The sequence below is a fragment of the Charadrius vociferus genome, unplaced genomic scaffold (assembly GCF_000708025.1).
Source record: "Charadrius vociferus isolate BGI_N301 unplaced genomic scaffold, ASM70802v2 scaffold7, whole genome shotgun sequence".
Classification (NCBI taxonomy): Eukaryota; Metazoa; Chordata; class Aves; order Charadriiformes; family Charadriidae; genus Charadrius; species Charadrius vociferus.
Window position 1 is genome coordinate 5,108,470 of NW_009649308.1, and position 25,149 is coordinate 5,133,618.

Consider the following 25,149-nt stretch of genomic DNA (forward strand, 5'->3'; position numbering starts at 1 on the left):
CGGTTCCCCCCAAGATTTTTCCAGTCCATAGGCTGTAACCAACAAGTGACGTGAGCTAAGTTCTGCAACCCCAAAAATCCCAGCAACTGGAGCCCCAAAGCCAAACAAAACAAACGTCAAGTCAAGCTGTCTGCAAGCGTCCTCACCTTAAACAGACCAGTACTCTCCGGCAACTATCGATCTTGGCTACCCTTACTTCAGCTCGGCACAAGATGGAGTAAGGCAGACCAGAATCTATCATCTGTGTTGTATCGCTTTATTAAAAACCAAGGACTACATGAACCTCGCGGTAAAACAAGGAGGCTGGAATTTAGGTCACTCGCTACTCACTCACACTGCAAAATGTCAGCAGTATGTCCCCTTCCTCATACTCAGTTGTTAAGCCTCTGAAATAAGTCTCGCAAGAAAGAACAGTCCAGTCTAATACTTGTATTTGCAATTATCTTCTGTACCTATCCTCCAGCTCCCTCCCACAGTAAAATATAAATACAAAATGTTCACAATTATTTCAATGGCAAATATTTTCTTCTTCTTTCCCACATTCTTTATGGTGTATAAGGTGGTGGCTTTTCAAAAGGTGGAAAATACGGTGGTGAGTAACGAGGCGGCGCATTAGAGGACCACATATAGCTGGGAGATGGCGACACTGACTGGGGGTCATCGGAGAGGCCAGAAGGAGTGGAGGCTGGAAACACGCTGGAATGCTGCAGGGAGACAGTAAGAAGGCTGGAATGTAACCACTTCTTAATGTAAAGAGCCCTGGCACAGCAATACTTCATTACCAAGCAGGGCAAGATTAACATTTCAAGGCTCACATCTGCAAAACATATGTACATACAAATAAGTATTCAAATAACTTGTTGCATTCAAGGTAAGCACAGTCTGTAAGTAACAGTTTTGCATAACAAGACTCCCTAGACCAGAAACTGAAGAAGGCATTTAAAAAAAAAATAAAATAAAATATTTATTTCTCATCACTTCTGTGTACCTGCTGCGTATTGCAGAGGCTGGACAACTGAAAGCTGATGAGTCTCTCTCTCAAACCTTGAGTTTCACACATCAGCCAGTAGTAACAATGAACATGCTGCAGATAATTTCTTTTTACACTACCTTTTTTTCTTCGTCACAAATAAAAAAAAACCCAGAAGTTAGCGATAACAAAATAATTTACTCCTTCGGTAAGTAAAAAGCTTGAAAAGGTGGAAAAACAAAATTTATGTATGCCTGAAGATTAATTTCTGCTCTCCAAAATACCTTTGTTATCAAAAATACCTTAGATCTAAAGCCTCAATCGTACAGTGCTGGCAGAGAGCTGTGCTGTGTCCAGAAACAGGCAATGAAATACCGTCACTCGCATTCGCTCCTCTGGCCACTAACACCCTGCGGGTTTATCCCTGACAGTCACGCTGCGCCCTGTGCTGCTGTTGGCCACCTGATCCCCCTGAACTAGCCACCTGCAGACCCAGGATGGTGCTCGGCCGCATGCCGGTGTGCTCGGGCAGCACGCAGCCCTTCACCGCCCTTCGGCTGCGGGCACGGACTGCAAATCCCAAACATGCCCAGCTGGAGGCCCTGGCAGAGAGAGGTGGGTTTGCACCATGCTGCAAGGGGTGAGGGAGCGCACGCCAAGGGACCCGCGCCGGGGGCAGCGAGGCTGGCTGTACGCAGTGGTGACCACGTACAAGGTTGGAGGCGACCATGTGGTTTCATACGGGTGGGCAGAGGGATGACGGACTCTGCAATAATAGTGGCTCATTTTCAAACAGCATCTTTTTTGTGTCACTCCCCTAACACCAACCTGTGATGGTTTATCGAGTAGATATATAGACCACGAAAACCCAGCCTGCTCATCGAGGACCACACAGAAAGCCATACAAACAGTCTGTTTCAAACAACACAACAGCTCTTGCATTACACCCCAGTTGACCTAAAGCCCCATGGCTGGGAGCCCCCGGGCTGCAAAGACCTTTGGAAGGGCACTGCTGTGGCAACACAATGCCGGCACTCGTTAGCCAACGCAGCCCTGGGTTTTCACCATCACCAAGCACCAGCTACCTCAGCCACAAGTCCTGGAGGAGAGCTGCCATGGCTGCAAGCAGGCCTGGCTCGCATTGACTGCAGGCAGCAGCCTGGCTTTGTTCACAAAGCCGCCGGCTGGGAAGATGGGTCTGCTGGTTTAGAGCCGTGTGTGAAAGCCAGGTTCTTGCAGGGGCACAGGCGTCCTTAGAAATTCTGGAGTGGGTTTGTTTCCTGTGAAAGACGTGTGGGATGAGCAGGAAGCTCTGACTTGGCCAATTCTTGCATTAGAGAAAGACCAGCCTTTGAAAGGAATTTGGGCAGCAGGTCTGGGCTTGCTCCGTGTGCTGTAGGCAGGGGAGAAGGTGTCAGGGTGGGATGGACACTGCTTGGGTCAGAGCAGGGCTCCAGGCAGGAGAGGTCTCCACAGCCAGAGGCCTCAGCTAATGCTTTCGTGCAGGCCCTCAAGTTCCCTGGAAGATAAGCAAGGCTCAGACTTGGAATTGCGTTTGAAAGAGAGACCTGCCTATTTTAAATTTAGATTACCTCAATTTATGCTCGGCTTTTGTGCCGGCGGAGCTGTAAGCATTAGCAGAGCCCCAGCAGTACTTCTAGTTGAAAAGCATGGCAAATCCACCCGTGCTTAGCTCTCTGCTGGTGCTGCGCTGTGGCTGCAGTACAGGCAAACCCCGAGTTAAACAGCGCTTAGTACCACCCGAGGAGCTGAGAAGAGGACTTCGCAGCAGTGCTTGGCTTGGTATGTGCTGAGGTTGGCATTTTTGTAACTGTAAAAAGTTATACACCACTAATAACTGCCCCAGGTTGAGTCACAAATCTGTACAAATAGGTCCTAGAAATTCTGATGTAAGCGTTCAAATATTTCTAGGAAGCCCTGACAACAATGTTGTCTCCTGGCACTAGCAGTAAAACCAGAAAGGTTTAGATTCATATTGCCTCTAATGCATATCTCTGATGAGGGAAGTGGTGGCTATCACAGAGCACACCTCTTAGCTGATGTCCAAGACTTTAAGCTCTTGTTAATAAAAAAAAAAAAAAGTTTCCAGCCCTGATGTTTGCAAATAAAATGTACGATATGTTAACATCACCACTGTGGTAACATCCACCTGACAGAAGAGCTGAGGAGGAAACGTCCTCATCTGCTTCAACGAGTGAAAGCTGATGTTGACAGCAAGGTTCACGTGAAATCACTGTTTCCAACAACACAGCTCTGTAACTCAGAAGAGGAAGGGATGCATTACAGCAGAGGTCATGTTTGCAGGGACTGTTCTTAGACCAGCTGAAGCATGTGGAGAAAAACAACAGAACAGCTTTTCTGTCAGTATGTGACTTCAGGAGCTCAAACACCTTGTTTCCAAAAAGCTCATATGTTTCCTTCAGACATAGCTGTTGGCCTAATAAAAACTAGCACCTGAACACCTCGCTTTGCCTCTACCCTCAGAGCATCGCAGGTACCAGAGGCAATGCCTATTTTTAATGTGGCCTCTACCAGCGACCGACAGGGGAGGCAGGCGGCAGGTTCCATTGCCTGCTCTTCAAGAACAGCTTTCAGGAAAATACTGCCCTATTAAGAGAGCACTGCCAAGGAGCGCTGCCTAATAGGAAAGATTTGATATTCTCCGCAGGAACAGGAAAATTAAACTGTGTGAATGATGGGAAGACAGACCTCCAGAGTCCTGTGGACCGGCTGGAGTTAACCTTGCCGCGAAACAAGAAAACACCCTGCAACATTCCCTACCTGAAAGTCGTACGCAGAGTAGGGAGGCAGGTGAGGAGTGCTGTGGTAGTAGGTGTTGTAAGATGTCACTTGTGGCCTTGAGTAGTAGGACACCGAAGGGTGTGCGTTTTCAACCGTACAGTTCAGAGTAGGGAGGGAAGGAGTCTGTGAAAACAAAAAGAGAGATTCTCAGGCTGCTAACCAAGTCACAGAAAGCTGACAGCTGAATGAAAGCAGAAATGATCTCAAGGAGCACTGTGTGTCTTTAGAGCTCAACTCTGCCGAATTAGCAACGGGCAGTCCGGTTCCCTCTCAGGCAGCAGGTGAGTCCCGAGGCCATTTCATTCCTCAGCCACCCATTCAGATTCCACAGGACCAGCTGGCGATAGCCCAGTGCACGCCAGTAGTCAAACAAAACAACTGTTCAGATCGCATCTTCACAAGTAGGAGGAAGAATCCATTAATTCTGATTACTCTGTTATTCAGTGCATTTTGAGATCAGCATATTTCAACTCCTCTGGTACTGCTGTTCATAGACGCTTCTATGCCTCTTTTTTTGCAGAGGTTTGCAGGCCGTCTGGTGTGCCTCACATCTCAAAAGGCCGTTTTGTTTGGGAAGATCTTGGTTAGTCTGAAAGGGGCGTAGGAAAGTTTATAGAGTTCTGAAATAAGGCACCCTTACTGCAGGGCCCGAGACTTGTTTGTAAAAAAAATGTATTGCCAGGTCAACAAATGCTCTTTTCTGGGTGTCTCATTTTGTATTATTCCAAATGAACATAAGAAGCTGAAAAAAACCCCCAAATTTTTCTGTCAAATGTTCGGTTTTCCCCATTGATTTGTCCTCTGCGGAACAAAACAGTATGGAAGGTAACAGGCAGCCTGGTTAAGTGAGGGTATTTCAAAGTCCATGTTGTGATGTGAGAACAGCATTTTTATTTTTTTTTTTCATTATCTGAAGTTTGCATTCTTTCACCTGGCTTTGGTCCCCTGGTCACCCTCAGATTCAGCACCATGAAGAAACTAGATAGAGAGTTTCAGCCTAGCAAGGCTGCTAGAACAGTCTGTAAAGCTCAGAACCCGACTACTGCTATGAAATCAACAATTCATGAGGAACTACCACACATTTCCTTGTAGAAGGTCAATGCTATGACAAGAAAGATAATTTTTTAAGAAAGAGCTTATTTTCATTCATCCTGGCATTGCCAACACCTCCGAGAAGGTTCCTTTTGAAAATACAGTCTCCTAATCCTGTTAATCTTTTCTAGTTGTGTTCAGGTGGTGACACCAGATCAGAAAGGTGAATCACTTCCACATTCTTCTTACAGTTATCTGATGCCCTTCTTTCCAGCGTGATTGCAGTGATGCACAGATCATTTGCATTGAAATACTAATAGCTGCTTTCATGATTATTTTTAAAAGGCAATTTGCCTGATTTGTTTCATTTAACGCACGGAGAAACAGGGACCATCTTACCATGTCTTTAAAGCCTCCGAGTATCGCTGCTGTAATGATCCCCAGGAATAGCCCCACTATGTTCAGAATTGTTGCTGACCAAAGCAAGTGGTAAAGGTGGATGATGTCCTGGCAGCTGCTGACATCAATGTATTCATAGTAGCCTCCAGAAATCTCTACTCTGCTAGATTAGAAAAAAAACCAACAATGGTAAAAAAATGCACCACACACATCATAAAACCTAAGCACTTCTGCTGGACAGTAAAATATATTCTGCAATTTAACGACAACCTGGACCTAACTACTGAAGGAGTGGGGATAAAGCCTGCTACATCCCATGCTTGTGGCATCTGAGCTCTCCTTGCATGACAACGGCAGAAGGCGGCTTGGTCTGTTGTGAAACAAACAAGGCCTGCAAGTACCCAAATGACCTTGAGTCTGAATTTGCCTCTTATTTCTATCATCTGAAATCTCCTGAAGCCGGAGGCTTCCCAAGGACAAACTGGTCTTGGAATTACCCAGGGAAATCAGTCCGTGCCCCGAGGAGCGGCGGCTGCCCCCCCCGGGCAGTGTTTGCTGCTCCTCACAGGCACGTGAGCAGCGGGGCAGGACGCGCACAGGACAGATGGCACAGTTGGCCTCCTGGCACCGCAGGGCTTGGCCACAAAGCTCATCCAGCTCAGCTGCTCTGCTCCAGCAGCCTGCCCTTTGCAGCTCCACAATGGCACGGGCTGGCAGGACCTCTGCTCACATTTCTAAGCTTTTCCACATGCAGAAAAGAGACAGAGAAAACTTGGTCGAATCCACTTAGGTCATTATTTTAGAAAGGGAAGAGTGGCTCCTGCAACATGTGGGCTGGAGTCTCACATGCAGGATTCTCCAATAAAGACTTCTCTCTGACTGCCCCTTGGGGGAACAGGCTGGCCTTCGGTATAGCTTACCAGATGTAGTGGGCTACAGCAAATTCCCCTTAAGAAAACAAATTTATCGGGGACAAACAATACTAAGGGCTTATGAATGACTTACCTCCCAGCTCACATATGAGGTTAGGCTCAAACTGCACAAGGGCTTTGAGGCAATGGGGAAGAACAAGCTCATATTTAAGGCCAAGCAGCAGGAGATGCAGGCTCAGCTCCCCAGCAGACTCTGCAAGGCCTGCAGGAACCTGCCCCCTTTCACAAGAGCCACCCTCCTTCCCTCATTACTCAGTTTTGGCTCCTTCTTTTCCTTTTTTCCATATCTTGTTGTAGCGGGCCACTGCTGAGGACATTGCAATGAGGAGACAGGCATTTCAAGCAGAATCGAGGCAGAGTGTAACCACAGGTTGTAAAAACCTGTATGTTAGCCTGCATGACCTCTGTATAACCTGAGCATATACCGTGACTGCCTTTAACAATACAACCTGTATGTACTGTTTGCAAGAGCTCGTTCCTATGGAGATGTCTGAGAGTGTAAAGCTCTCAGCAAGCTTTGGTGTACCACCGAGAACATTCAGCATTGTACAGAAAAGTACAGCAGGTACTTATCAGTGGCAAGGGGCTTGTCCGATGCTGCCACAGCTGAGGTTCCCAGCATCAGGAGGATGCAAGATTGCTGTCACTTTTTCTGTCGTTTCCATCCTTTACATAATATGTGAGCTAATCAGCCTTGAGTGTCCATGCCTTTCTTACTGAGATCCCAAAAGAACCAGCACCTCCTCAGTGCATAACACTTGTGTGGTACTAAGCAAGACCAAGACTTTAACAACTGATGTATCAGAGAGGGGAAAATGGGTCAGAGGCAGGATCCTGAACTACCCTGACTGGGGGCGACGGGGCCAGGGGGGAAGAAAAAGAAAAAATACAGAAAAGTTACAAGTTTTTCTATTCCAGTCGCTTCTCTGTGTATCAGTCTCTTCAGCTGGTAAAAAGGGATCGTCTTCTATAAACTGTGAAAGGGAAGCATGAGCTTCACCCCTCTGCAGTGGCTTCCACAGAAACAAAGTCCTACAGAGACCAGGGATTACCCTTCCCAGCACGCGGAACCGCCCTCTCCCAACAGCAGCTTTTGATCTTCCTCCACCACAGTCAACGATTTAAGTGGAGACCAGCCCAACTAAGTACTGTGAGAAATGCTAAGCCTGAAACAGCCCTAGGCAAAAACCAGCACTAAAAATATCAATTTATTAATTGCTTGCTGACACACATTAGACACTCCAAATGATATACGCAGCTCATGCTGTAAACTAAGTTGGCTTAGCCACAGTAGCCAGATCTAATGATGGTGTGATCACTATGCAGTGGTTCTCGATTGGTAACCACCCTTCCGAACTCATCTTTGCACAGTGCTGGTGCACCTTTTCAGCCTCTTGTGACCAAGAAAGATATTCACTGGGCAGAGAGGACGCTGATTTATGAACATGCAGGTGGCACCAGCCTGTGAACTCTCCTCCCTGGGTGGGGCATGAAACAGTGACAAGGTGAGGAAGAAGAGTATCCCAGTTTTTATATCTTCCATCTTCTAAAACAAAATAAAACCAAGCGAACGAGCAGCGCCAACAGAGAAGGAAGGTGTTAGGACAAGGGACACTCAATAGGGCAAAAACTGGGAAAGGCACCAAGTGTAGAAGTAATGGGAACTCCCGCCCTCTTCATTTTTCCAGCCAGGCTGGCCCGGAGCATGCTTACCTGTAGCTGGGATTGCTTTAGTGTATTTCATACACCCCTTTACTTGATCACATTTTGCCTGGGAGTCCTTGTGGCTAGCAACCACAGCTTAAGATCTATTCCCACAACAGCTGTCATTAATCAATACTTTGCTCCTGCCCTGTCCTGGCCTTTCCAAGACCTCCAAACCAGCACGACCACTCCTCACCCTTCTGCGGCCAGGAATGGTATTTTTAGCTTACTCACTTTCCACAGTTGTACAGGTCACAGCAGAAGCAGGTGTTGGTTTTTATTTTCGGTGTGCAGGGCGCACGGCGCTGTGGGTGACAGACTGCCTGTGTGTATCCAGAAAAAATACATAAAATACATAAGGACATATTTACCAAACACGGTTTCTGCTGCTATTTGGCCTACTCTACACGTAGATTTTGCACTGATCTCCAGATTAGCCCGTGGCAGATTTTTCTTTCCTTATCTTGCAGCACAGCTCCTACAAAGTACACAGTTATACTGGAATAGAGACGCACTAGACTAGAACAGAGCAGCGTTTCTTTTCACTACAGGGAAGTCATAGATAAGCACATGGCTGCCGAGGAAGGGTGTTGTGCAACTCTTACAAGCAGCCACAACTGTGCTGAACTAACACTCCTCACCACGCAGCAATTCAGAGCAAAGAGTTGTCAATAGGATGATACAAACTGAGAGCGAGATTCCCATACTGATGAATAACTGATTAAAATGGTTAATTGTCTGCCTGTGGGTAGTAACACCCAAGCTCACATGGACAGTCTTCGGGCTGAAAAGAGAATGGACCCCACCAATGCCACTGGGCAGTACTTACCTCTGGTGGGGTTGTGCTCTTGGAGTAGTACTGACATCGCCCTGCGTACAGCGGCCTCAGATCCTGTCAAAGAAAAAGCACCAGGCTTAGGACTGCAGCGAAATCAAAATTAGGCAGTGGGTCTGGAGCAAGGGGCCAGGCTTCAGAGAGACCCTGCTCTCACATCAGCTCCTTAATACAGTGGCTGTTCTGCAACACCCCCACCCAGGGCAGTCCCCCTGAGCCCCAGGTGATGTTTCTCCCCAGTCCTTGGAGGCAGGTATTTGTTGCAGCTAGCATGGGAGGAGCAGGCTCTTAAGCCGAGCTTGTTTGGGTGAGGGCGGCCACCCTGAACTGAATGATTCATTCCTCATCCCCCCAGACACATCCCAGGGCTGCCCGATGTGTTTCCGAGGGTTCGTCATGCTGAATCACAACAATTTCTCATTAAATTGTTGGCAAATCTCTCCTTCTGGGCTCTTGAGCGACTTGTGGGAAAGCTCTGGAGGATTACCAACGGTTCAGACTGCAAACATGCATTAACGTCTGACTTTGGGGCAGCCTGGTCCCCAGGGCAAAACCTCAGGGAAAGCAACGCTGGGTGTGTATCCGCACCAGTGAGCCCTTCCCAGGAGCAGCCAGACTTGCTCTCCGGGCATCTGATCCGAAGCTCGGGGTGGCAGGGCAGCAGCAGGCGACAGGGGGAACGCTATGTGCCAGCATGGCGGGAGCATGTCTCCAGCAGGACGGTGACATTTTTGGGCTGTTAAGGGGTGAAGCGAGGCCAAAAGCACGTCCGTTCATCAAGAGGCAGAAACCAGAGCCTTCATCATCCCAACTGCTCAGCTCTGACTGCCTCAGACATGCAGACATCCCTGTGGCCAGCCTGGAGGAGGTGCCAGCTCATGCCATCACCAGACCCATGAGGTCACCACCTAAAAATCCCAGAGCAGCTCTGCAGGGCTCAGACCCAAATGTCCAGGATCAGGAGTCAAAGAAGCTTCATCTTTTTATCAAAGCTAATGCTTCACACGCCCTTGCAAGGAGGGGTCAGGGATGGCCAAGACTTGCCGGTTGCATCCAGACAGAGACCTATCACGCAGCTGAGCAGAGCTGCCCTTTGCTTTGTCAGCAAATCCTGCCGTCCAGCCACCTTTCTACCATTGGGATGCTCAGGGGCAGCCAAGGGGAGTCGGCTTTGCAAGGAAAATAATGAGCCAGCTGACACAGGGAGCTTCCACTTCATAGGTAATTCTTACCTTCTGAAATTCCATTCCCTTCTGATCAGAAATAAACCCCAAATCTGTCTGTTTAAACCCATTTTGCCAAAAATGTCCAAAAAAGTCATCAAACTGCAGAGTTGCAGCACAAAAATCTGTTTGCAGTTACACATTTCAATTAAAAAGTTGAAATGGAATTGTATTTTTTTTTTTTCCATTTCTATACTAATAACTGAAGTTTTCATACCTCCCACTGTACTAGCAACTTGGTCACGACAGCAGTAGCTCATACCTTTTTTAAGTCATTGAATGGAAACCGAGAACCTACTGCAAGTGCTTCCTGTTTATACTGTAATGCTTTAATGAGCTTCGTATCAAATTGCTTCACTTGACTACAACATCCAGTGGTTCAATCAGCATTAAGAACTACCTCTGCTGACATTTAAAATACAATAGATGTTACTGCTTATACACTGTCCAGCAATAGCTGTAATTAACATTACATCTTATAGTTTTGAGACTCAGTAAACACATAAAGAATACACCAAAAAACTAAACCAAAGTTTTACGATCTTAATGCTTGCTGCTAATTTCAAAATATTTTTGGAAAACTGGTAAATTTTTCTGAAGTTTATGATTTAAAACGGCATTCAGCACGACATCTATTTTACAGGGTTTGATGTGGCCTGATATGGGATTAGGGACACCATTACCCATTTTCCTAGAGGAAGGAACTGTGTTTTCCTGGAAGCACTTACTATGTGTCTGGCAGCAAAGACGCCGTCTACTATGGCACAGCAGAACGCAGCAATGACACCAAAGCTGATGAAGACGATCGATGCAACCAGCTGAGAAAGGAAAACAAAGCAAAGTATCATCTGCCTCTCACAATCAATCCTTCTGTGCCCTCTCCACAAGGATCTGTAAACCACAGTCAATAAGCCCTCAAGCAATCAATGACCCAAATGTTTGCCCAGGCTGCACAGACAGGTCTCATTGAAGGCAACGGGATGCGCATCTCAAAGGAGAGCATCGTCTCCTGCAAAGGGGCAGAAGTAGGAGCGTTATACCAGACTGGGTCTCCGGAGACTTGATGTTGTAATGCCAGCTTTTCCATGACTCCAAAGCACTAAACTTGGGCTGAGGATACACCTCCTCTTCTGGCTGCTGTTGTCCTTAACTCTTCCCTGGAGAGAAAGGAGGGGATTACTTCTCTCCCCATCCTGGAGCGCTGTGGGGAGCAGCTCCTGTGAACACTTTCCAGGCTGTAAGGAGACAGGAGACTACTGTATGTGAACCTCTCTGGTGGGACTGCGCCTTCAGGAAACAATGCTTTCATGCAGCCATACACACAAAGCCATGAGACCAGAAGACAAGTACAGCACCCAGCCTACGCCATGGGTGCTGTACACCCTCACAGCAACCTGGCTGGGCTCCTCCGTACCGGGTTGCAGTGAGCACAGCCTTCTCCTGGCTTGGAGGAGCTGCAAGGAGAGAAATCTTCACCTTCAGCTCAAGGAAGGAAGTCAGACAGATCTGATCCTCTTCCACTGGCCCCATCCTACCCATTCTTAAAATTAGGGTGAAAACATTCAGAAAGTAAACCAGAAATACTCAAACCCCAACCCGGGTATGAGAAACGGAGTCCCTACTCCCACCGTGTCACTTTAAACACCACCTCTGCCAAAAGTACCAGAGCTCAGCTGGGGGAACCACACATGAGTGCCAACACGACCCCTCTCCTCACTCCCGAGCAGCAGCTCAGCCACTGCCAGCGGGCTCCAGAGCAGCTCATCACACACAGAGCTCCCAATACTGATCCCAATCCCCCTCACCAAAGCACGTCGGGGATATCGACAGGACCGTGGAGGGAGGGCAAGCGCAGCATTCAAACAGACAGGTTCACAAAGACGTAGCTTGGGGAACAGCAGTATTTCCATTTAAAGAACTGAAAGCTTTACTGGGTTTGTCCCTGGTGGTTTTCCACTCCAGCAATCACAGCCTTCAAGTGTCAGTCACTGGCAGCTGTTAAAAACTGCTTCTCCACAAGTACAAACGTCACTCTGGTCATCGGGAGCTTTGAGCAATAGTAAAAATCACTAATAGCACAAACCCAAAAATAAGAGTTAGCTTGGTGAGCACTGAGGGCTATCTCAGCTCTCCTGGCACGGGGATGTTTGTTTTAAAGCTCCGGGTGCTAAGTCTGCTCAAAAACCTTCATTCCTGCCACTGCACAAGGATCCACTTCCCAGAAAGACAAGCCAAACCCCTTGACAAACACAAGCCAGAAGGATCCTATATGTATTTTTGAAGTATCTCAGGATTTTTAGGTTAATCATACTGTTTTCACCTAAACCCTTCTCAGTGAAAACAGACCTTCCTCCAGCAATATCCACCTGCAGACCAGGTCAGATTAAGCAATGAGTGGAGATGCAGAAGTACTCACTTGGGACAGTGGAAATGGTTCCTGTACAATTGCTGATTTCAGTTAGCTTCAAAATAAGAGAAAATAAAATGGTTTTCTAGATGAGGCAAGTATTGAAGACGTACCCAGTCCTACTGCAAATACAAACCGCAACAGTAGATAGGCAGACTGTGAAATTAACCCAGTGGCCATACAAGTCATGCTCACTAGTAACAAGCTGTTACGGGAATATTAGATGCTGTGCCACAAAGTACTCGCAGATGGCAGCAGGTGACAAGTTTTCCAGGATCAGGTCCTACGCTGGGACCCAGTTTCTGTCAGCTGTAAACACCAGCATTTCCCTCCCCCTCAGACCCACACCATCTCCACATCTGGATCACAACTTGCACCAGCCACTGCAGCAGTCACACTGTTTCACTACCACAACCAGTGAAACCACACAAGGGCAGACAGCACAGCTTCTTACACTCTCGGCGGAAGAAATGGGTTTTATGGCTTAGGTTATTTTGTAGCAAGATTAGTTTTTCTCTGTACTTTGTTTCATACATACTTGAAAGAGATTCTCCCTAAACAGCATGACTCTTGGAGATGGGAAGCGAGCCAAACACTGAATATGTACAATTAGGGTATTTATTGGTCACCCCTGCTTGCAGATAGGAGCTACTAATATGGTTATTTTAAATGATACAAGGTTAACGATGATACTTTCATAACAGCCCTACTAGGATATAAGGACCTGGTGTTAGAAATGGGTTTGCTCACTTTATTTACACAGTTTCCTCTCAGCTGGAAAAAGAAAAGCCTGAAGACCAAACACTGAGAATTTGTGATAAAGAAAATCAAACAGCAAATAAACCCATACAAATTCATTTTTAAAATCCCACAGTTTTCAACTAATCTCATGATTTGCCAACAAGATTTTTGATTTGTGGTTGGCAATACTGCTACTGTAGCAAGCATGAGTCCCCCTCAAGAGCCGTGTGATATTAGTGACTGGTCTTCACTCATCTAACGCCCGCTGAAGTCAGCCGCACCGAGTTGCATTTGGACAAGAAAAGACAAACTGGGTTTGGAGAGTGCAGGAACCGCAAAGCAGGAGTGCCCTGGGCTGAGGTTTCCTTTAGGCCATGGTCCAGCGACACATGGGCTGTGAAGCTGTTGGTTACTACTTTTCCATGGCACAGATGACTGTCACAAAGGCATGTAAAACGCGTAAAACGCTGACTCCTCACTTGAAAACTGCTGAGCGGACAGCTGGGGTGTAAGTCAGAGCTGCCTGCAGCGCCGGCGGGCAGGAGGGCAGCTGGCCCTCCCTGGGGGGACGAAAGCTCTCCCTTACTTTGACAAGCGGGAAGCGCAGACACGCAGCATGAAAGCCAATACGCGTGGGTGGGAAAAACGAGAGAGGTCTATTCCTGTAGGCAGGCTGGAGAGAAGTGGAGTGCTGCTTCAGATCAGCTCTCCCCATCAGCCACAGTGGCTTGCTTGACTCCTCACGCTCCCCAGACAGATTATAGGCAGAAACATGCACAAGAACACGGCAGCAGAAGTTTCTTTTAGCTCTTCCTGCCATCACTGAGGAGCAACTGTGTAACGAGCAACACCAAGACTGCCTTTTAGCAAACTAGGACACTGGGGAAGTTCACAGAAGATAAAAAAAATATCCTGCACTGCCAGTGGTATTATGGAAACATGTAATGGACAAAGCTGCCACCATAAAGTGCTCCTGGGCAAGGAGAAGATGTGACTATAGCATGGGGACAATAAGTGACAGCTACTGCATGTCCTCTCTGCGGTCAGAGCAGAGACACACTAGCTGCCAACCGAGGCAGCAGTGACGCAATCCCTGCAAAGCTGGGTCACGCGTGCTTTTTAGGATACAAAACGATACAGAGATGAAAAGAATAAATATGGGCTACCCAGGGCTCTTCAGAATAAACAAACAAGTCAAGTTGGAGCCACGCTGTCACTCACCAGCACTCCTGTGAAAAATACAGGACCGGCATAACATGGTCATTGCTCAACCAGCCCCTGACATGCTGCTAATACACGATGAGCAAAAGGCTTAGAAACCCCGCTAAGCCAGAAAGGACAGGACACGTTGCTCTTGCAGAGCCAGGGTGAGAACAACAAAAAATATCCACTGGGAAACCCACCTGCCCTGTGCCCTGCCTGACTGTGGGAAAGGCAGTTTTCCTCTCCCACAGGGCTGCCTCACCCTCTCCCTCCTGCTCTGCAGGGAGCACGCTATTTGCCAAGCAAAGGGCAAGGCAGCCCAGCCTCTGGGTTAGGACGAGCAGGAATTTGCACCTTGGCAAACGTGCCTAAGCCTCGGTCAGCAGCACACCCTGCTAATCTGATCCCTGAGCCCCCCCCGCAGAGGCAGCTCCATCCCTGCAAAAGCAGGCACCAGCTCTGGGACAGTGGGACAGGCTGTAGGGACAGCACGGCCCCCCCTTGGCCCTGCGCAACCTCATACGAGGGAAGCTGGGGGGGGTCTCACTGCCAGAGCATGGGGCAACCACCGGGGAGGGGGACTGCAGCCGTCGTGGGAGAGCCAAGCGGAGGCAGGAGGCAGGCATGCCCACAGGGCGCTGCGGGAGCTGGACTGTACCTCTCCACGTGCTACCTCTAGCCAGCCACCTGTGGCAAGCAGAGCTAACAGGCTAGGAAAGATTGAGCTCCACAGCCGGCCAGGACCACATCAGGTACCAACTTCTGACCTCCCTCGACCCACACCTTTTGCTAAATTCTCCCAAAAGACTTCCCCCCCCACCCTAAGCCCTGTTACTGACACCTCCAAGCTCTACAGCCCCTACCTTCAGGCACAGGCAGGAAGATGAGGGGGTTGTGAAACAGCATCTGCAAGACACATTTAGGGGCCATCAGAGACCCAGCCAAGTCCACACAAGCCTGCTGTGCTTGCCAAAGGGGATAATCCGTGCCAGCTCTGTCCTCACTGCACAGAGAGAACCCTTCCCACCCCAGCACAAGCTCAGTTGTGATTGTATCGTTTCAGCAGTGCTGGTCTCATCTAGTTTGTGCTAACTGCATGTTCACTGCCGACCTGCTCTCTTCTGAACATTGCTCCCATGGGACAGGACACCAGAGACCTGCCTAGACAGTGGCCGCCCAGTCCCAGCACACAAAAGCCTCCTTGCAGCACGAGGAGGGAACCAGAGAGCGCTGTGGTCCACACAACTGGTCTAGCCAGTGTCTTCTGTGCTTCTCAGGTCCCCAGCTGCTGCTTCACAGCACACAAAAGTTTTGTGGTTTTCCTTCCTACTTGAAGAGGTGTTTGGAAACAAGGATCAGCAACACACAGGCTAATCAGCAACACTGGAGGAGGTAGTTGCTTTTCAGTTACACTAGGCTTCATGCTTTTCATCATGTCAGTATCTCAAGTGACTTTTTCTTTAGACATATCTAGAGCAGAGAGCTCTGAGCACCCCTGTCCACAGGAAAGACTTTCTGCTGGGCCCTCTAAGGGCTTTTCACCTCCAGTCTCTGGGCTGCCTCTTATATCACCTGCTTGATCTTCTTCTCTATCCTTTGCTTAGAATAGAAAGTGGCCAAAACAAATTTTTGCAGAGACCCAAGCTTCTAAGAATTTTTTTTAAAAGATTTAAAAGAAATCTATTATCTTATTTACCATATTATGTATCACAGACTGTGACAGCTCAACAGAAAAAGCACTGGTCATGAGTCTGTGAAGCACTGACTATTCTGAAAACTCCAAACACTCAATTTCAACCCCTTTAAAAAAAAATCCCATTGAGTTCAATGAGACTGTGTATAGTCACTTGGTGCTTCCTTGAGCATATTTTTTTCTTTAACTTAAAAATATCAAGGTTAACAGCCTTGCTCTCCCAGGCTGCCAGAAACCATCTCTAGTTCTCAAGAGGTATGCAACACTACACTGGAAGAGTTAGGAAAACCAATAGTATTCTTTACATACAACATTTGAGTTACTATCATTCTTTTAAAAAAGATTTTATAATGAACTTACCATTTGCCTTTTGTTTTCTATCAAGTTTGATCCAATTATTCCAAGAAATGACCCAAAACCAAGCTGAAAAACAACATATTGTTAGCATTTAGATCAGGAGGATATCCAACATATTTTACATACAGACAGAACACAATTAAATCCAGAAGAAGCAAAAGAACATACTGCGGGTGTGTGAGCACTCTTCCTTCAGCAAGGAATCAGTGGAGCCTCTCACTAGCAGGAACTATCAAATGTATCCCTTATACGACACTAAAAGCGTGTGTAGAAACCAAAAAAATGACGTCTGAATTCCATCCCCTCCCCAGTGATGCTGAGAAATGGCTGATGGATAAGGATATAGATTGCTGTCTTGAAACAACTCTATGAACACTCAGGAGCCTCCAGATGCAAACCTAGGAGGACCACATCACTAGCATCTGCAGGAGAAGGCTTTTGGAACCTCACCAAGGGTGCAAGCAAGCACCTAAGTTTTCAACCTGGAGAGTTTCTTGATGTGAAGTATGAAATAAGGGAGACTTATACTCAGGAAGATTTAGAAGTTTTCTGCTGCCTTCTATTCCTCCCTCATTTCCAGGGGTAAGGATGCATCAACCAGGGTCTTCTACGAGAAGAGCTCACGCCAGCCCAGCCAACAGAATAAGGTACTCCAGCAAAAGCATCTTTCCTTGCTGCCATAACTGACAACGCTGTTCTTATTTCAGCTCAGTGAAGTCAGCCAGGAGTATGATTTCCCACCTCCTTTCTCCGTAGCCTTAAGCTATTTAGCTACACTAAACAGAAGTTTCTAGGACAAAGCACTCCTCAGCCAGGCCAAAAACAGGGACTTCAGCCAGAAACTGTGGACTATGGAAGGAGATGCAGAAATACTTCTGGGTCACACCGAGAAAGGTCTTTGACCAGTGTAGAGCATATCCAACTCCACTTCTATGGGTCGGCAAAACGAGGAATGCCTGAAGAGTCCTTCAGTTGGACTGTTCATATTAAGCAGGTACAAATCCAGTCAATAGACAGTCTTAGGAGGGCAGTGAAGATCCGAGTGGGAATGTCAAATAACTGGCCAGCTCCTCAGGAAGCAGAAGAAGGCACGAGACAAGCTGCAGTGATTCAAGAATGAGTCAACTAACCTGGAATCAATATTTTAAGATCCAGGAATTGAAAAAAAAAAAAAAAAAGGTTTAATAAATCCGATACTAACAAGCAGAGGCACACTCAGAGATTAGCAGACACAAATGTGATGAAAAGTTGGGTTTAACTCTTCCCCCGCTCTGCTTAAGCCCAGTAACATTTGGTGCAGTGCCGCGGGCAGCAAGGGCTGCTGGCTCAAACGCTGGGGATTAAAGTGGAGCAGCCGATCAGGGTGCTGCTTCCCAGCTGCCTGCCTTGCACTCTGAGCTCTCGCAGACCATTGTCCGCACCTCAAGGACAAACCACCATGGTGGGAAGCACAGCAACGAAGCCAGGTGCTGCTTAACGCTGGGGCAGCAGGCAGGCAGGGCAGAGAGCCAGGGGCACTGCTGAACTACCCCAAACTGATCTGCCAGTGCTTCTGGGCTTATTAGTTTGCTCAGCTTGGGCAAGCAACAACCCCCACCATCCCCAAGTAACGGGAGTTTTAAAGCTCAATTCCAAGCCCAAAATCTGGGATATCCAGGCATTACTTTCAGTCTGGTGATGTTTGGCAGCAAGAAAGTTGCATGGCGGCACACACCCAAGGCAAATGCTCAAGAAAAATGCTTTGTGCCCTTTAAGCTTCACCCAACACGTTTAAGAGAAATGTCCATGTGGTGTTTCAGAGCAGCCTCAAACCAAAAGGTGAAATACTTAAGATAATTTAAGATAATTCAAAAAGAAGAAATTAGAGCAAATCTGGACATCCAAGAGGTGAAGATCAAATAAATCAGTGGATTCTCATTATTTAACGGGAATTCTCATTGCATTGATGGGAAAACCACTCATTCCTCTACAGATTGGACAATGAGATCTTAGTAATCTGCATCATCACTTATTTGCTGGTGGATATGATCCCCTGGGATGTCTGTCTGAAATGAGGATGGAACACAAAATGAATGCTCTTTTCCAGAGTAAAGCCCCATGCCAACATGCTTGGCAAGGAACCATTACAGAAGAGGTTTGCCAGTTGAAGCCTAAGGAAGGTCAGTTATTTACACAGACGCTGGAAGCTGGTGTATTTTGGAGACAACACATGTATCTCACAGAGTCTCACTTCCACAAGGGTGCCTCGTAACAGCATCGTTGTTATACTTTGGGCTTCCCAAGCCGAGGTCAGTCATCCAGCCAAGAGGTGAGGGTATTTCCCACAGAGGCACAGCCAGAGTGTTCACAGCTGTAGTTGTAAAGGTGACGGTGGTCATGGAGGAGGGTGAAGGCAGCCTGACTGCAGGACACATCATTGCACCCTCTGCTTCAGCTCCTCCAGTTGTGTCAATGAGGAACTGCACTGTCTGGGAAAATAAAATAAGCAAAACCCTCCAAAACCCAAACCAAACAAAATCCCACTGATGTGTGGAAGGTCTCCAGTGCCCAGTTCTGTCCTTCCTCAGGAGCAGAGGCCTAGGAAGATAATCCCACACATCAGACAGCCACTACTTTGCATGTTTCCTCCTTGCACAAGAGGTGTTTACCCAAGACACGCAAGTTAAAGGAGGAAAGAATGGTCCATTAGGCATGGCAGCGATGAGACATCTAATGTTCCATGAGATGATCCTACCCATGGACCTGGTCCACCCATGGAGAAGTTACCCAGCACACAAAGAGACTTCTGTGTCTATCTTTTCCTTACCAATGCAGGGTACTCAGGGTATGACTAATGGTGGTGCACCACTAATGGTACACAGAAACCCCTGAAGGAGATGCCCTCAGGCCTCACATTTGTGTGAAGTTCTGGATGACAAGACCTGCAAGGACCTGCTTCTTTGGAGCTGTGGAAGCCACCTGCCTGGGGACAACTCACCGAGTACTCATGCACCACAGCAAGCCCTTTTTCCACAGTAAAGGGAGAAATCCCAGCTTGTTACGAAACATCAGCTATTTTAAGCACCTGCTGAAGCATCCAGCAGCACAATGAAATGTTTTCCTGTGCAGAGAGACAGGCGAGGTTGTCACACATTTCCACATAGCGGATTAATGAACTGAGAGGGGGAATTCGGTGACAAGCACAAACTGTCAGGGTGCCTCTGAATAAAGTAACTCAACGCCCTTCCCAAGTCCAGGAATTCATTAATTCCTTGAGTAGACTGAGTCTTACAAAAGCGTAAGCGATGCTGACGTTCCTGGAGCATAAATAGCACAGGAGATGTCAAGAGGACGTGAACAACAGGCTCTATCCATCCGCATCAGTCTGCAGGACCTGCTCTAAAGCACGAGGTTCAACTCAGGCTGACAGAGCGTGGGCTAAGTGCGGAGAGTTTGAAGCCAGCCTGTCACCTTTCTCAACACCTTCCTTCTAAACCTCTCTTTTAAAAAAGATCAGGCCTAAATGCAGGAGTTACTGGGACAAGCCAGAAAACCAATCCTAAACCAAAGAGGCCCAACACAGTCTGTGTTGTGTTGTTCCACACTGATGGCTGTAAAGGGGCTTTCTTCAGTCATACAAGAGCTTGTCCACAGAGAAGTATAAACCTCCCTGAGATCAGCAAAGTGTGGCAAATAAATCAAACCGCAATAAGACAAGATCAAGTTTCCACCTAGTTATCTGGGCTGGCTTCAAGCCTCCAGTTTCGAGGCTCCAAACCTAAATGCAGAGCACTCCACAGCTGCTACAGCAGGAGCCTTGAGCTGGGGGGCTGCAGTTACACTCCCCCTGCTAAGCCACCTAATTTGGCTGCAGCTCAGTCCTTTTTGTGCTTGTTTTTGAGCGTGTCTCAGACACGTGCAAGAACAGACGAGGACTTGCTTTCCAGCTCATGTTAGACCTCTGCTCACGCCGGGAGGGGCATGATGTACTTCCCCCTTACGCTTCTGCAGGAGGTTGTACATCTACTGGCAAGAAGGCTGGGCACCAGTGGTCTTCTCTAAATTGAGCCATTTGAAGCTACAAGATTGTTCTTTCTCATTTTCATCTGTTGATAACAAAAAAGAAGAAATGGATGTGCTAGCTGCTTTGATGTGCATGCTCCCCTGGCAAGCTGCCACAGCGATGGCTAACGTGCTTCTCCTCTTTCAGGGTCTCCAAATTGTTAAATGCTTTTGCAAGTGCACTTTATGACCATGAGTTCATGTGAACGGTATTTCAAGACCTGGTCTCTCAACTGTTCTTGACATGTATAATCCTTCTTTGCCTCACTTCTGCCTGGGGTTAATGAGATGTGTGCAAACAAAGAAGTTCTCAGGTTGCTTTGACTGACATAAGATCTATTTATCTGTCTCACCGTTAGCTCAAGAGCATGTTATTTCCTAAGCTCAGAGGAAGCTGCCACTTGGATGGGATTTTTTGCATGGGAATGAGCAGCAGGTGCAAAATAATAATAAAACAAATAAATCAAATGGCAATGAAGTAGCTGAGCATAATATTCAGGACGAGATCACCCTTTATAACATTTGCAGCATTACAAGGGACTTTGTAGGCAATAAGTTTTCTAGACCTACCTAGGAGTTCTATACTTACAATAACCCCTGGGTAATAACCTCCAACAGTCACATTTTGGGTTCTTGTTGTAGCAGCTAGGCCCACCGTTAGAATTAATACTGACACAATGAGGAGAGTCACAGTTACGTAGAGGGAATTTCTTTTTCTTCTATTGAACGACCCTAAAAACACACATACACAACAGAATTTGCTGATTCCATCTGGGGACAGTCACGGTACCGCAGATTTCTCCTCCCACCACCAACCACATCATAGTGAATTTTCTTTCTTCTAACTTGAGAACATTTTTGGGTTTGGCTGTCACTTTTCACCTTCACTAACATGCTTTATCAAGTGTTACTAGGGCATCTGAATTCACATTTACTTGTCATTGCTCTGACGTAGATGAAGAAAGCCTTAAGAACTGCAACTTTGCAAAGCTTATTTGGATACACTGGAGCCTCCCAGCTCCTCTGGCCTGAGGCAATTGAGCTAATAAGAAATATTACCATTAGCCATTTATATATTTTCTGATCTGTCTACTTACATCAAGCTAAATAACCACACTGTATGCCACTTGTTTTGAGCAGGGAAATCTTGGCTGTAATCATATCATAAGGCATCCACAATTTCCCATGTAAATGAGACATCACCAGTAACAGCCACTTCTCCTCCTCCTGTAGTATCATCCTCTACTTTCAGCAAGGACCAGGTATTTTTAGATGCTTGAATAATGAATTTGCGGATTAGTAAAACTCATCTACAGCTGCCTGATTATGTTTTTTTTTCTTTTATATATTTATAGATCTCCCAAATGAACATAAATATAAAATAGTGATTCCATCAGCCAAGAGGAAAGCTGGCTTCGACGTTACGCTCAGCAACATCTTTAGGCACGTTTGTTCATCATGTGCTCTGCCATCTTTACATCACTGTGCAACAATCCCTTTGATTATATTTCATACATTATGTAGACATAACCCAGCACCCACGAGAGCAGTTGGTAGGATAAGGGACTGTAACAGTCCCCTGCCACACTCCCCGCGGGCTGCTGGGGCCACCTTGAATTTCACCCCTGCAGCCTAGGGCTCTCCAACACACCCTGGGAGCAGGTATTTCTCACCCCAGAGGCTCCCAAGTGATGTGCACGCTACCAGCACTTCTCAGAGTGCTTCAGAGAAGGGCAGGGACGCATCCCAGGAGCAAGGAGCTGCTTCCACCATCACGGAGCATATCCCCTGAAGCAAACCATGTCGGGAAACCCCACCTGATGTGTTCAGGGGCTCCCTGACAGCCTGTACGTGGTGAGATAAAACACCTGTAGAAAGGCTGGGAGGAAAGACTCAGCCAAGCCAAGCACAACCTCCTTGTCCAAATTCTCCAGAGAGAGGGGCACACCAGGCCTTGCTGGCCAGCTTTTTGTCTTGAAGATGGATGCCCCAGGTGCCCACAGGCCCTTCTTCAGGGCCTGCACATATCTGCAGCACAGCTAGAGAGATCTTTTCACCCTAACAGCTATACCGATGCAGCCATATGGACACACACTGGTACAAATTATCTCCCTTATTCCATGGGGACCGCTCTCCCCAGGGAGAAGTGCAGCAGCTCCCCACTGCTCCTCCATGCCCGCCCCAACCTGGGCCACCAGCCCTGCTGCTGGCTGGAGCGCTCCCTCTCCATGCTGGCCCATGGTCTGGGCTGGCATGGCTGCCATGGGCACAGGGCTGGATCAACTCACCCATGCCAACAAGCTTGAAATCACAGGCTAGTCCTAAACTTGGGGCTTAAAAGCCCAACACAAGAAGATGAAAGGCAAGAGAGATTAATAAAGAACAGCAACATCCTTTATGCCCAAGCAGTGGCTCTGGAAGGAAAGCTCTCCACCCACAAACCTTCTGCTCATGTCCCGGAGCACAGCTGTGACTGCACCGCTGGGAAATCACTGGGTCCAAGAGCAAGGGGCCTGACAGCTAGTTAGTCCTTAGCTGGAATGAACAGCTAAACAGTTATTAATTTCAAACAAAATAAAATTAATTAACTGCTAGAGAACCCTAAGATCCAGGCTGGATCTTTTATCAGTAATCCATAGTTTTTCATGCCATTTTTTTGCTGGATGGAGATAAAGGTACCCAACTGGTTGCTGCAGGTTGTATTTGGAGTTAATCTTTTTATTCTCCTAAATCTGCCAAATAAGCTAATAATAATATAAAATCTAGATTTCTAAAGCATTCCAAATTCATCAAGATATTAGGCCAGTCTGTATGTATTGCCTCCCAAAGCTTGTGTCACGCTCCAGTTCCAATGTAGCCATTTAAATGCAAGTGTCACATACATGTCTGAAAGTTCCAAAGTACTGGGACCAAAGGTTTAGCTCAACAAAACTTTAAAAAAAAGGAGAAAAAATTGCTACTTCTTACATAGGTTAGTTCTGGAAGGAGAGAAAGAAGGAACCCGTCTTGCTTACACACACAGTAGATTACCAAACTTCTGATGACTGCCACAGTTTGGCTGGCAAATGAGCGGAAGATAAGTAAGACCAGCCATATGTTCCTTACGCAGCTTAAACTCTCAACAGTTAGGCTGTGTGGGTGCGCAGATGTTTGTGTGCCATGCAAAACCTCCCCTGCAGAGCACGTCTGAGGGAGCGTCGTCGGTACACAAGCACGGTGTTTACACACGCACAAACCAGAGTTCCTGCATTTCCATCAGAGATGCTTCAAAAAGCTACTATGAAAAAAAACCCTGCAAAATGTGTTATCTTCCTCAAACCCACAGTATTTTGTAATAGCATTTTTGCAGGAAAACACTCTAAAAGCAGCAGCTTGGAACACTGTTTATGGATTCTGAACTTGTTTCGGAACCACTATGTTTTCCACTCTTACCTTTCTACATCGTTTCCCAGCTCACCGCTGGCACACACCAACATGCAATGTGACGTGAAACAAAAGGTTTCCAACTGGAAAATTTCTGAAAGCTTTTCAATATTTCTCATAAGATTAAAAACAAACAAACAAACAAAACCCCCAAAACAACAACAGAAAAACCCACCAAAACCAAAATGCTTTTATTCCAAGTCCTGACAAAACCAACCATAATCCCTTGACTTGATATAGGAGAGAGATGCAAAATTGAAGAGCTAATGTGATTAGCTCTGCTTCAGCTCTGTACTGGGACACTAATTCCATTTTTTCTTCCTCTGAAGACATGTTTTGTTACGTGTATATTGAGAAAGTGGTTTTGTACTTCTGTAAGGATGCCTGCAGCTGGTTCAGCATACGTGGACTCATACTCAATATCTCCACTGACAGCTGCTCAAGGGCTGCCCTGGCAAAATCCTCTCTCTCAACATTAATTTTTGCTGAAAGTATTCCCCATTAGATCGTTCTCCTCTTTGCTACTGAGCTTGATATAGCTTTACACACAGAAGCGGAGTTACAACAGCTTTGCTATCTCTGCTTTTAAGAGACAGCAATAGCCTTTTCTCTGTGATTTACCCAAATTAGATACCACAAAACTTGCAGCGCTTACCTGATCGTGAGTATACAAGGTGGTTTGAAACACTGTGCTTAACTCTGTGAGGAAAATGTAACGAAATTAATGCTGCCTATATTCTGGCTATTTCTTTTGCTAAAAAAGGCCCTCAGAATGTGGACAGGCTTCAGAAAGATCATTTTTATTTTAAGCCTCAGAAACACCCTTTTATTATACTTGCCATATATAAGCCCACTCTGAAAACAAGGTTGTAGCAGGTTTTTCCAGATTACGTTAAAAGTTTGCAGTAATACATGTCTCTGTACTGCCCCTGATTTACTGCCCCTGATTTACTTAAGTTCTTTTTTTTTTCCTAATGATTGGAAGAAAATAGACAAGATGGCACAGAAACAGCACTGACTTCTCCATCTTGTTCTTTGGCGGGGGGGGGAAAAAAAGCCTCGAGCAAAGAATAAGGGCAAAGTAGCCCAAGGAAGCCAGCTTTAACTTTTACCCTAGGAGAAGCGGGGGCAAACGGCCCCGACCCGTTCTCCTTCCCAGCCCTTCTCCTTTTCCTCCACTTCTCTGCTAAAAAACACCTTAGCGTGACCCAAACCGCACTCTACCGAAGGGCCCCTCAGGTAAGCCCGCAGGAGGGGGTCTGCAGGCGCCTGGCGGGGGGCGCCATCTCCCGCTTGGCTGGGTGGAAGGGTGGGCAGCCGGCGCGGAGCGGTGTGAGGGATTCTCTGACCTAATTCGGGAGGTGCG

General features: G+C 47.0%; 1 protein-coding gene across 1 annotated transcript; it reads right to left on the reverse strand.

The window, feature by feature from the left end:
* Positions 1-266: 266 nt before the first annotated feature.
* On the reverse strand, positions 267-22,652 carry TMEM255A (transmembrane protein 255A). The gene is made up of 9 exons (XM_009889341.1): positions 22,649-22,652; positions 20,950-21,092; positions 16,323-16,385; positions 10,647-10,736; positions 8,690-8,752; positions 8,095-8,183; positions 5,225-5,387; positions 3,773-3,916; positions 267-704 (listed from the first exon to the last, which is right to left on the reverse strand). Exons 1-9 carry the CDS (start codon positions 22,650-22,652, stop codon positions 546-548), a joined length of 918 nt encoding a protein of 305 aa, XP_009887643.1. The 3' UTR covers positions 267-545.
* Positions 22,653-25,149: the final 2,497 nt, after the last annotated feature.

Coding starts and splice junctions, on each gene's coding strand:
- TMEM255A (XM_009889341.1), bottom strand. Junction 16,386..20,949: donor GTTATTACCCAGGGGTTATT/GTAAGTATAGAA, acceptor GTTGTTTTTCAG/CTTGGTTTTGGGTCATTTCT. Junction 10,737..16,322: donor TAGAAAACAAAAGGCAAATG/GTAAGTTCATTA, acceptor TTCCTTTCTCAG/CTGGTTGCATCGATCGTCTT.